This window comes from Nipponia nippon, unplaced genomic scaffold (assembly GCF_047370975.1).
Source record: "Nipponia nippon isolate SJK-2023a ecotype South Korea unplaced genomic scaffold, ASM4737097v1 scaffold_3, whole genome shotgun sequence".
Taxonomy (NCBI): Eukaryota; Metazoa; Chordata; class Aves; order Pelecaniformes; family Threskiornithidae; genus Nipponia; species Nipponia nippon.
The window spans coordinates 112,757,206-112,769,710 of NW_028262347.1; the positions used below are offsets into that span (position 1 = coordinate 112,757,206).

At 49.1% G+C, this 12,505-nt stretch overlaps 1 protein-coding gene across 5 annotated transcripts in view; it reads left to right on the forward strand.

The window, feature by feature from the left end:
• NEURL1 (neuralized E3 ubiquitin protein ligase 1) overlaps positions 1 to 10,552 on the forward strand; it is a 168,856-nt gene extending 158,304 nt beyond the window's left edge. For all 5 annotated transcript variants that reach the window (XM_087767613.1, XM_087767615.1, XM_087767614.1 and 2 more), the window contains exons 5-6: positions 6,062 to 6,208; positions 7,545 to 10,552. In XM_087767613.1, the coding sequence (XP_087623739.1) occupies positions 6,062 to 6,208; positions 7,545 to 7,786 (389 nt within the window). In that variant the 3' untranslated portion in view covers positions 7,787 to 10,552. The remainder of the gene's footprint in view (positions 1 to 6,061; positions 6,209 to 7,544) is intronic.
• The last annotated feature ends 1,953 nt before the right edge of the window (positions 10,553 to 12,505 follow it).

Below are 12,505 nucleotides of genomic sequence, written 5' to 3' on the forward strand. Positions count from 1 at the left end.
TCACTATAAAGCCAAAGATCTGTAGTAGGGAAGATTAAGCAAAGATGTGACTCTCCACAGGGTTAAATTGCTCTAGTATCCAGTCTCAGTAACATCATGACTCACTCGCACTGCAGGAGCCCACGTGTTATGGGACGGACCTCCATAGGCAGATGTTCACATGAGCTCAATAGCCACAATTGTGCCAGATTTTTGAAAGAACTTTGATCCTATTTAGATAACAAAATCAATGGCCCTCATACATTGAGAGTGTTAAATGTGATAATGGATATTGAGCAGTTTTTGAGATAGGGGAATTATTGTAACCGACAGGCTTAAAAATCTGGCTCCTAACAATGGGAAATCACGTTGAGAATTTGAAAGGCGTCTAAATGACTATGACTGTCAGGTGCCCAGTGCTCACTGGACTAAAACGTATGAGAAGTGCACAGCTCTCTTGAGCACCCTTAAACATGCCAGTAGAAGGCTGCAGCCAGATTTCAGCAGCTGTTCTAACCTTTTCCACTGTGTGCTGGAAGCTCTGGGACCTGCGGATGGATGGAACAACACTGAAAATCTGTGATTACTATTGGTAATTACCTGATCTTTATTAGCTGTCCCGTTTATGCAGCAGATGTGTTACAAAAAGAGAAGGGGCTGTCAATGTGTTCCACATGATACGCAGCATACGTGCAAGTGAGTATGTTGCATAAGACTCTATCTTCCTTAGAAACTATGGCAGGAGGCTCCCATATTTTGCCTTTTAGGTACAATGTTTGGTTAAGATCCTGGCATAGTCCTTAAGATGGGTATGGGCAAGGAAAGCCCATTAAAAAGGTGATGATCAAACTATGTGAGCTGTGAGTTGGACAGTAGTGGTCAATTACTGACAGCATCCTGTAGGCCAGGAAAAACAAAGTTTAAGTTGGATGGGTTCAAAGGGGGAAAAAAGAGGATAGCTCTGGAGTGCAGACTGAGTGGTTATACATTATTTTTATAATGCTTGTGATATAGTCATTAAGAGCCTAGACAGGTAATGCAAATAGCAGGAGGTGAGTGAACCACCTGAGGTGGTGTTTGGTATTGCCAGAAAGCATTCTGGGGGCAGAAGTCATAATATTTATTCCTGTTTGTAGTCAGCAAACACTAGGTATTGCTCATTTGTTTCTTTTCTTCCTTAAAAGCAAAGTCTCCGGACTATGCAATACCACATTTAGACTTCAAAGCAGAAAGACATTTTCAGCCTGTGGAGCCTGGTTTCTGCAAGACTTCCACGAGGACAGTCCCAGTGCTCTGATGGAAACATTGTGCTTGCAGGCCTTTTGCGTTAAGATCTGAAACAATGCAATGGGACTATATAATGTTGAATTGAATTTTGAGGGGGAAAGGGATAAGAGAGGGAGACAGAGAGTTAGTAAAATGGGTAGAGTCTTTTGTCTCCTTATGAACATGAACACTCCTCCCCACACTGGGACAGTATGAGGAATGCCCTGGTCAAATCCCAAGAAGTTACTGGGTACCTTTCAGTGGCTGATGGATGTTTTTCATGATCTGATGGAATTCAGCCTGTTGCCAGACACTCTTTGAGTGCCAGGAATGGCCCTGCCTCTCTATCACCTCTCTTAGGAATAGATAGCAGATTAAGAAATGCGTTATGAACACCTTAAACTGGTAGTTTCCCAGCCTTCAGTGATCCAAAGTCAACAGTAATAAGGAAGGAACATGCTCTTTGGCATTACTTTACTTTTCTCTCCATCTCAGCTGTACTTTGAGTCTGGGAGTCTTAATATACTGCTTGCTAGCAATGGGGTGGGAATAGCTGCAGAACAGATTCGTGGCAGCTACTCCTGCTCTAGGATGCCCTGGGGATTTACTTGCATCATAGCACATGCCCCTGAGCGTGCTCAGAAGGAGAATACAGACAGCACATTGTTCTTCCCACCTGTGTTTTTTTTATTGTGGTTGTTTTCTGATTCTCTTTCTGGGGTCTACAGAGTAATAAGCAGTTCAACATAATCACTTTGTTATGAGAAAGAAATGTAGAAATAATATTTCTATAAATGAATTAAGGGGAAGAGTTAGTTGAAAATTTTCTGTATTTTTAAGGAGTATTGACATTGTATCTGGCCTTCTTACCAATGTAAATCCTTCAGTGGCACAGCTCTCCCCAGACAGCTGCTGTTAAGAGAGATGAGCAAAAAGATGTCTGCTTAAAAGTTGGGACCGCCTCAGGAGACATCCCCTGAGAGTGGATTGCAATGTTCTGGGAAACCACCCTGTTCACCACAATAGACACAGAGAGCCAAAAGCGTCTCTGAGGGCCACAACTGCTGTATTTTGGTCACAGTTAGGACATTCTATAAAAGGGCAATTATGGATACAGATAACTACTCTCATAAAAATCAGAAATTCTGGATGGGATTCCAAGAGACTACCTACTTCACCTTCCTGTTCTTAAAGAGCTCCAATAGTGGAGATGCCATAGTCTCTCTGGGAAAACTGATTGCTTTACAGTGCTTCACTATCTACCTAATGTCTAACCTGAATACCTTAGGAGTCCGAACCCATGATTTCTTGTCTTATCCAAACTTTGATGAAGAACAGATTGTTTCTTCTCTCCTTTTAGCAGCCTGTGAAAAATGTTGCCACCTTAAAATCATAGAATCATACAACATTTTAGGTCAGAAGGGACCCCTGGGAATTATCTAATCCAACCTCCTGCTCAAAGCAGGGCTAACTTCCAAGTTAGCACAAGACCATGTCCAGTCGAGTTTTGAGTATTTCCAGGGACAGAGATACCACAGTGCCTCCAGGCTCCTGCTCCAGTCCTTAACCAGCCTCATATGACCCGGATTGGCGCAACCTTTTCATAAGAGGACGGCATTGTTGATTTATTATCATCTGGTGACCTCCAGCAATCCCCAGGCCTTTTTCTGTAGGACAGCTGTATTTGTAATTGAATGGACTAATTCCCTGTCCTGTATTTGGGTAGTTGATTATCTCTGCTTAAGTGCTGCATTTTGCATTTGATTGTATTGAATACCATCCCATTTATTTCTGATCCTGTTTCCAATTTGGCAAGACCATTTTGAATTACAAACCTTTAGCGTACTAGCAGCCTTTCCTGGCATGATGTTGTCTGTACATTCCATGGTAATACTCTTTTCTACTGAAAGTATAATACTTTCTTTCCTTTTGTGGGTGGACATACAGGTTTGTTTATTTGCACCTCTCCCAGAGTGATGACAGAAGTACAGAGAAAGAGTCAGTCTGCATTGGATTTTGCTAATAATTGGACTTTGCAAAGATAAAACAGCAAATGGAATTGATTCAAAATCCATTTAAAGGTGATTCCAGTGTGTTTGAGATCAAGCATGAGACAAGTTAGCAGCAGAGACAATTTATCTGTGCGCTTTACAGAGAGGAAGAATGTTTCTAAATGATTATTTAAATTGATTTATTTAGAATTATTTAATGTTTTAAAATCATGATTTGAAAGCTAGGTCTTGGTGGAAGCTCTGAGCACACAAAGAACATGTTTGGCCTTGAGCACATATATCTGGTTTTAGTTAAGCCAAGCTGGCCACACTCATTCCACCCTGCACATGATCTCATTCCATGCTCCTTGTCATGGTATCTGCACACCATCCAGCAATATATTAACAGTGTGAGTAATGTGTCTTACGTTGATTATTCTGTCACCAAGGGAGAAGTGTGTCTTGTCTGGTAGGGAACGCAGATTGTCTTAAACAAAGCGCTGTGCTTACGCTGGAGAGAAGTCAAGAGCTGCCTCTTCTGTTAGGAGAAAGAACTGGGAAGGGGTGTGCTGGGCCCTGGGTCTCGGGTAAGGCCATTTTGGACCAGAGAAGATTGTGGTTTCTGCAGTGATGAGCTCTCCTTGCACTGTGGAAAGGCCGTTTGCACTGCTGCAGGCATGCTTCATCAGCTCATACTCTGTGACACTTGGGGCACCTCCAAATTCTCTTATTAGTCTGGAAAAAGATGCTCTTAATAGTCTTTATTTTGCATTTAATGAAATGACCAGGTTGGTGTTAGAAATGCAATATGTGCTGTGTGTCATCCTAATGGAAGCGATGTCTCCAGGCTGCAGGGAGGAGAGGGAAGGCTTGAAAAACTTGTTCAGCTGCTCAGTGTTTGTATTTGTTCTGCGTGCAGTGAATGAGCTGAAATCTGTGCCCCTGCTGGGCCTGTTTACAGTGTGTGTTACCCACAGGGCAAGTTTTCTGCTACGGTCATCTGTCAGATTGGAGGGGAAGGACCATTGCTAGTGGCTGCCATTAGAGGCTGTATCATTCTCTTTGCGCATTTACTGAGCTAAACTCCAGCCTCAGCTCCCATCTGTGTGATAAAGGAGGTGCCTCTCTACAGCATCTCAAGTGTGAGAGCCCCAAAGCCCTTTATAGAGGCTAATTCAACTTCAGATTTTGCCTGTGAGCAAAGCTCTCCTCATTTAAAGAGGGGTAAAACTGAGGGACTGAAGGCTGAAGTGAATTGCTGCTTCTCCTGTATGCAGTCCTCAGAAGAGATTTTGACCCAAACATGACCCCCCCCCAGTCCCTGTGCTACACTTAAACTGCTCAGTCTTGTTCTGCTAAAAAGGGCAGGAGAATCTGGCATCGGCTGCTGCTGTGCTTTTGCTTTTTTTGCACAATCCACAGCTGGCACTTGGAGTCCCTGCTTCCCAGGTTTGGTCTTCCTTGGCTCAGTAGCCTCCCTGCAAATAGGAACTGAAGGACCTTTCTGGTGCACGGGGTTTTCCTGGCCTCCTACTGCTGCTTTCTCTCTGGAGAGCAGCCTCCGACTCATCGAAGACGCTGCGGATCCAAACCCTCTGTGTCTCTCAGCTCCTTATATGGTAACATGAAGAAGTCTTAGCATTTTAGTTCTGATTTGGAGTTACCCTGGTTGTCTTCTCAGCTGGGGAACTAGAAACTTTAACTTTAAAACCATAGGCAAACTAGTTCTTACCACTAAGAAACCATGCCTTGGTTCATGCATGTGTATGCCGCTGTGTCACTGCTGTCTTACTGAAGACCAGGCTGCATTGTTAACAATGAAATTTCCTTACAAAACCTTTGCAGCAGCTAGAGTTTTAAGCATTCCCATTTTTTTCCCTTCTGGAAGGGGCTTTAAGATACTTGTTATGATAACAGCAGAAGAAAAGAGGCTGAGACAGAGGATGGGTGCCAAGCAGGCTGCGGGGCAGAGCTGGCTTTTCTGGCAGAGCACACTAACACAGAGGTGATGGTGGGCAGTGAGAGCAGGAGGTGGTGGAGCTGGGGACACCTAGAGGGGACTTGAAGGGGCTCTGCACTGTTGAGCCATCACATCCAGACATGCGGGGAGTGGAGAAGTCATTCCTGTTTGGGAGGGGAGAGGTGTCCTTGTTCAGCCCAGAGCCAAATGCATTTTGGTGACTTGTCTCTTGGCTGGCCTGAAGTGGTTTTTACCCGGATTTCTGTGCTCACCTGCTATCCCTGCCTCTGACAGAGGCCACCTACAAAAGAGGCAGAGCAGTGCGCAGAGGTAACTTTTCCCAATTGCCAATCCCTATTTGTGTCTGGGAAGTCCTTGAGTGACTTTGCATGAATTTGTCAGAGCCTGGGATGATGCATTTTTGCGCTGCGTTAGCATAGAGTGCTTTGACAAGGTGATACGTTCTTGTGCTGGAGTCCAGCCCACCCTACTGCAGGCTGTGTCCTCTACTGGCTACAAGCCCATCGCTGGATATAGTGCTGAGGGTGCATATGAGCATGAAACCATAAGGAAAGCAGCTGCACTTACTGACTTGAGACACATTTAAGGGCAGAAACAGGCTTATGATGCCTAAAGGAGCTCCAGCAAATTTCAGGGGCTGTGGGAGCTCAATCTCTCTTCAGGGCCAGCTGCTAGCATTTAAAAAGGCATATAAGGGTTTTTTTCCCTGTTTATCTCTTCCCTAGATTTCATGCTGATGAAATCCTGACCAGTGCTGAGAGCTGCACCCCCTGCCACATATCCCCAGTGCCTTGTCAGCCCCAATTTTTAAAAGTAACTGTGGGTTTCTTTTCTCGTGGTGCAGGTTCCACCATATTAGCCGAGCGGCTGGGGCTGTCAACACCAAGCTCACCGACTTCGACGCCCAGTTCCCCCACCGTCCTCTGCAGCGGCGTCTCTGACCCCATATTGTCTACATGTGGCTCTGGCCCCCTCTGCAGCTCTGTCAGTGGTAAGTGTGGTGGGATCCCCCCCTCTGCCTTTACTTTGCCTCCCTCTGCCTCCTCCTGCGCTGCCTCCCTTCATGGTCTCAGGTTTGTCTTGCAGAAGGACTCTAAAACCACAATGATCAACAGAGTCTCCTGTCAGCTCCCTCAGGGAGGAAGGGAGAGCCTCTGCAAAGTCTATTTTCAGTCTGTTTTATGTGGAAGCCACTTAGATGCCTAGACAGCAATATTTCTCCAATCCTTTTCATCATGAAAGGTCCCAAGGGAGGCAGCAGTTTCTGTTATGTGCATGGCCCTGTGACGCACAGCTCCTTCTGGAGAGCTGTGTGGCAGTGAGATGTTGCACGCCAGCTTAGACTGGAGTTATGGGTATGCCTACTGCCCCCCTTCCCTCTCCACACACCTACAGTACCCTTTTCAGAAAAAGGCAGTATTGGTATGTCTAATATGCTAATGAATTCCAGTGAGATTTAGATAAATGTACATGCAGTAGAAAATGATAGGCTCTTCTGCAGCATTTTTAAAACCCCACGGACCTGCATGATCCCAGGGCATTGATGGTGGGATATGTAACTTACCAAGTCCTTGTCATTGTTGTCCAAACCAAGAGTGTTTTTTGCTGAAGGTACCTATCAGTGTCAAGTCTAATCACTGGTGACGGCAAATGTTCAGATTTTTAATGGCTTTGGGGGAAAAAAAAATAGAAATTTTCTCATTATCTTGCTACCTTTTCTGGCTTCACTGGGGAAGCCTCATTACAGGTGTGCCACGAGCATAATTACTGCAGCCCCTCATATCTCTCGAAGCAATGTACCCGCTCTGAGCTCGATGCTGTCCATGTGGGTACCACCCCGCCCCTGTCCTGAAGGATCCACACAGGGTGATTTGTAGCCAGGCATTGTGGTCCCCCATCCCTGGATTGGCCCTAGAGATGAAGCATTGCTTATCTTGGGAGCTGCTGCCACCGTGTGCCACCTGGCCTCTCCCTTTTCAAAGCAGATGGCTTGATCCGCCCCTCCTGATTTTTCCTCCTTTGTTAATGTTTAGACAGCAGTTTGAAAATGTGAAACTGCTCTTTGTCCCTGCTGCATGAGAACAGCTGCCTCTTGGTTTGCTCTACGTGGGCAGCAGATCCTGCCTTTCTGCTGCCCTGAGCCTTGGCATGTGAACCAGGGCTCAGTGAGTGGGACGGTAGGTCACAGGAAGGACCCCTGGTCCTGGAGCATCCATTTCTGCTAGGGCATGGTTCCTCCTTCTGTAGCTGGCCTCAGGGCAGACATTACCCTGGGATGTCAAGAAGCCTTTTAAGCAGCATGAGTGACCCTGTTCTTTGTGTTTCAGGCACAGCTCCCAACTCTCCCATCAGCTTGCCTGAGTCACCCATGTCCCCGTCCGTCGCAGGGCCCTGGGGAGATGAATGCACCATTTGCTACGAGAACATGGTAGACACGGTCATTTACTCCTGTGGACACATGTGTCTCTGCTATTCATGTGGGCTGAAGCTCAAGAAGATGGCCAACGCTTGCTGCCCCATTTGCAGACGGGCCATCAAAGATATCATCAAAACATACCGCAGCACTTAGAGCAGCAGCAGATGCTGTGGTGGGGATGGGCAGGTGGGGAGGAGGCTGTGAAACAACACAGGTCTTGGTCTCTATTCATCATCCAGGAGATTCAAAAACCATCACCCACCACCACCCTCATCCCCTCTTCCATGGACAACAGATGAGACAAGCTTAGATGCTGCTCTTCGATCCTCCAAGCAAGCCCTGGGGCTGAACTCCAGTGTGTCAGGGAAGTTGCGGTGGACTACTCTGCCTTGTGGATTTTAAACTTTATCTCAAAAAAACCCACAGCTGGTGCAATCATCCCTTTTCTACACCATGCACAGCGGAGGGGAGTCTCCAACGTTTAGCAGGGACAGCAAGCAGTTAAAGGTTCAGTGCTACACATCTCCTTCCGGAGACACCCCCACATGCAGCGGACAGCTTAGCAGAAGAGGAGAAACGAGCAACATGTTTCCATGTACAACCAGCCTGACTGTAGGAAGCCCCTTAGAAAGTATGGAGCGAGGCAAGCTTTGACCCAGCAAGCAACGTGCAGTGAGAGCATTCACAGCAGAAAGGCTGGGGCCAGCACAGAAAAGGACCCAGGATTTGTGAAGCAAAACCCACCCCATGTCCGCAGGCAGAGGAGCTTGAGGGCTGTTCCCCACTCCTCCCTCGCTGTTCCCTGGCGGAGGCATTCATGGTGGGTCTGGCAGCCAACACTGGCACTGGCCTGGCTCCCTCCCAGCAGCGTCCAGCCACCTCCTGTCGCCATCCTGTTGCATGACGAGCGGCTCTCAACCCCCCCCCGCCCCCCCCCCCGCCACCGATATGCTGTGGCTTGTAACGAATGGTCTCCATGAGGGATTCAGCAGCATCTCTGCCCCATGGGCCTGCAGGAGAGGGAGATGTGTCTCCCTCGCCTTTCCTCCCCCTACCATCCAGACAGCACTTGTGAGGGAGAAAAATAAAAGAAAAAAAGAAACAAAAACCCCAGCCCCACTGGGGAAGAATGTAAAAACCCACGTCTGCGGGTTTCATTTACTGGTAACTTTATCACTGTGCTTTAAGACAAAACCAGCCGGGTGGTACTCAGCCCTTCACAGCCAGCCCACTGGCAGGACATGGCTGTCCTTACCTGTTAGGAAGAAAGGAAAGGAAAAAAAAAAATACCCTGAGGGGTTTGGTTTCCTTTGGTTTATTTAAATAAATCCCCTTCCCTCCTGCCCCAGTTGGGAACCCTGCTGTCCCCATGGTGGGCGCCTGCAATGGCCCGCCCCCATGGTTGCTGTGAAAACCCCTGCTCTGCCATGGCTGCTGGCCTGCCCCAGGGCTGCTGGCCCTCGGGCCCAGGCAGGGTGGCTCCACAGCAGCAGGGGCTGCCTGTCTCCCCTCCGGCCCCATCCTGCTGCCTTCCAGGGCCACGTGGGAGGAAGAGATGGCGTCTGGGCCCTGAGAGGTGATCAGGGCTGGGGCACAGCAGCAGTGGCATTCACCCCACCATGTTGCCCACCAGGCCAGGCTGGGGAAGGCCATGGAGTTGCACCTCTCCTGCTGAGCCTCCTCCTGTGCCCCAGGATATGGCCACTGACAGGACATGGGGAAAGAGTATGGCATAGGGATAAAAGCATTTAATATACCCAGCCGCTCGCTGCAGGGGGCATCATGCCCCCCCAGGCAGCAGGTAGGTGAAGGAGCACTCACAGAGGCTGCTCCCGAGAGCGCCTGGAAAAACATGTCCTGGCCCCGTCCTCTCGAGGAAATGAAAGAGGCTACTAGCTGGAGAGCGCATCGTAGAGCCTTTCTCTAAAGGCGCCGCCATCACTGCAGCCTGCCACGGGGGTCTGCAGCCACCCCCAGCCTGCCGCGGCGGGCAGTACTAACTTGAATGCTGATATTCTGGTTACAGGGATTTATGTTATTTCTTTGCATACCTCTCACGTGCACCCCTAACCCAGCCCTGCCCTGCCCTGCCCTCCAGGCTGGCTGTCAAAAGCCCCAGAGGGCCATGGCTCCTGTGCCCGGACCCCCTCACTGAGGGGTGGGAGGAGGCCAGGTTGGCACGAGCCTGGGGGGTCACAGCAGCCATGCCAGCGGCACGGCCGGCCCACAGGCATGCAGCCAGCCTCCAGCTTGCCCGAGGACAGAGCTGTGACTGGCAGACACAGGGAGCCTGTTTCAGTAGTTAGACAAACTCCAGTGCAAACATTTTGGAGAGAAGGTGTCGATGAAACAGTGGATGTGGGGAAACGTGCAATAAGCAGCCTCCCGAGCCTTCACCATGCCAGTGGGACTGGTTCCCCTCCATGCAGGGCAAGCAAAGGGGTATATTTTATTTTTCAAGAAACTCCATCCATGGGTACCAGTGCAGTGGTGTGAATTCCCTTTTCACCTTTCAAATTCAGAGTGTTTTAATATATAACTGTGTTTGTTTTACTGTGGACCAAACTCTAGGAGTTAGCAGAAGCTGAAAGCATCCCCCAGCATCTGAGCTCAAAAATTGGGGTTAAGTCCTGCTCCCGGCATCAGCTGGCCTCTGGTTGTGAGCAGGGAGGAGGAGAGCAAGGCTCTCTCCAAGGAGAAAAAAAAAAACCAGCAAAAGCAGTAACAGTAACAACAATCCTAACCTTTTGTTTTGTTTGACTGGTGTAGGTTCCCACGTACCTCCGTGTTCTTGTGTCATTTGCATTTCATTGCTTTACTTTAAGATGTTTTGTGTTCTGTTTAAAGAGAAGAATAACTCATTGTGAAAAATTGGATAACTGTGATTGTGAATAAAGTTGATTTAGGTATTCTGCAGCAGCATGAACAGCTGAGTATTTACCATTTCCACAAGCGTGGCAAAAGACAATGAGCAGCGCCGTGGCGAGAGGCTGAGGTAAGAGCAACGGTGGCATGAGAGCCTCTTTCCTTGGGGGGAACGGGATGGAGAGGGCTCAGGCTTTCCTTCAGCACTTGAGGATGAGGGGGTATTGACAGCTGGTTCCCTGATGGACCCTATACATACATAAGGAATAAAGGAAGCCACAAAAGTAAAAGCGAGGGCTAACCATGTTCCTGCAGCTTAAGCCCCATGCTCCTGAGCCTCTTCACACCCTCCCCAGAAAGAAGCCACAGCTTCTTTCCTCTCATTGCCTTGTTTGCACAGTTTCTCCTGAGTGCCTGTAACCACAAAGAAGACCTCACCAGCACAAGAAAGAGAACATGTGCTGCGAGGAAACTCAGGACCACGCTGCTCAGCCTGGTAGGGGCCAGGTAAGGGGCTGAAGATCAGGCAGAATGTTAGCAATATAACCAGGTGTCCCCACCACAGCTCTGCAGAGACGTGACAGCCCAACAACAGACAGGAGGATCCCAGCCCTGAACTGAGCAACCTGTCGAGAAGGCCCACTGAAGCTGTGGTCTGGCTGAGGGAGATGCTGAGCCAAGATGCAGATGCTTCCTCAGCATATAGCAAGGGACACAGGGACCCAAAGGGGATTTGCATTCTCCAGAGTGATTCCAGTTCCCCTAAAACCCAATAGCTCCTCTGCTGCAGGGATCTGCTCAGCAACACACCTACAACACAGCCGTGGATATTTCCTCCTCATCCTTTTGTTTAACTGTTTAGCAGATGAGAAGCTGGCTGGATCACTCTCTCTTGTCCCAGGACATATTTGAGTTGGCATCTTCTCCCTCAGTGTGGGTGCTCCATCTGCCAAGGGGCAGGGACATCCCAGGAGAGGTGTCCTCAGCCTGTCCAGCTGAAGGTATTCCACTCTAACAGCTCCCCAGGGGCCTAAAACTTGCCAGGCTAGGTAAAGCGAAACCACTTCTGCAACTCGGCTTTCTCCACCACCACCCTGAGGAGCTCTTAGCTGTTGGGACAGGGCAAGCCTGCAGACACAGACTGCCCCTAGAAACTGGGGACACTGACCTGCCAGACGCGCTGAGCCCGAGCACTGACACATATTAGGACAAGTGAAGGGCTAACACTGGGACTAAACCCAGACCCTCCCCTCCCCTGGCATCAGCAAGAGGGAGCAGGGCAGGTACCACCATGCTTCCCCTCCGACAGCCCCAGCCTGTTCCTTCCCTCCTGCAGCTGCCATGGGCAATAGCCCCAGTGAGCTTTGCACTCCTGTCTGCTGAGCATGGCTGAAGTCACCCTGCCCTGACCCGCCAGCTCACCAAATCCAAACCAGATCTGCAATTTCACCATCGCTCCCAAGCTGTTCTCCACCAAGACCAAGCATGGCGCAGGGAAAACCTTCCCCAGCGACAAGGCATCCCACCATCGCAGCCCTCCCGCTGCTTCCCAGGGCTTCCCCGGGCGGCGGCCAGCCGCGGCGCGGCGAGGAGGAGTCGGAGGCGGCAGGGAGGGAGGATGCTGCCAAAGTGGTCCAGGAGCGGCAGAGCCGGTCCAGCATCGCCACCTGGTGCTCCGTACCCGGCACGGCACACAGCCTCCAATGGCCTTTTTTTTTTTTTTTTTTTGTTTCCCCCCCCTTTCTTTTTTTTTTTTTCTTCCCACTTCTAAGGTTGATTTTACGCCTTGTCACAAATACTACAAATACACATAAGTAGGACCGGAGTAATTTAGTCTGAGTGCAGCACAGCTCTGGCGATGGTTGTCAGAGAAAAATGAGGAATGAAGGGAGCAATTAAGTGGGTTACAATATACATGGGGATACATCAGTATATGGTGATTGCACCAGTCCAGAAAAACCCTTGCAACCCTATGCTGGCTGGCTCACTCTCCACACAGGGGAAGAG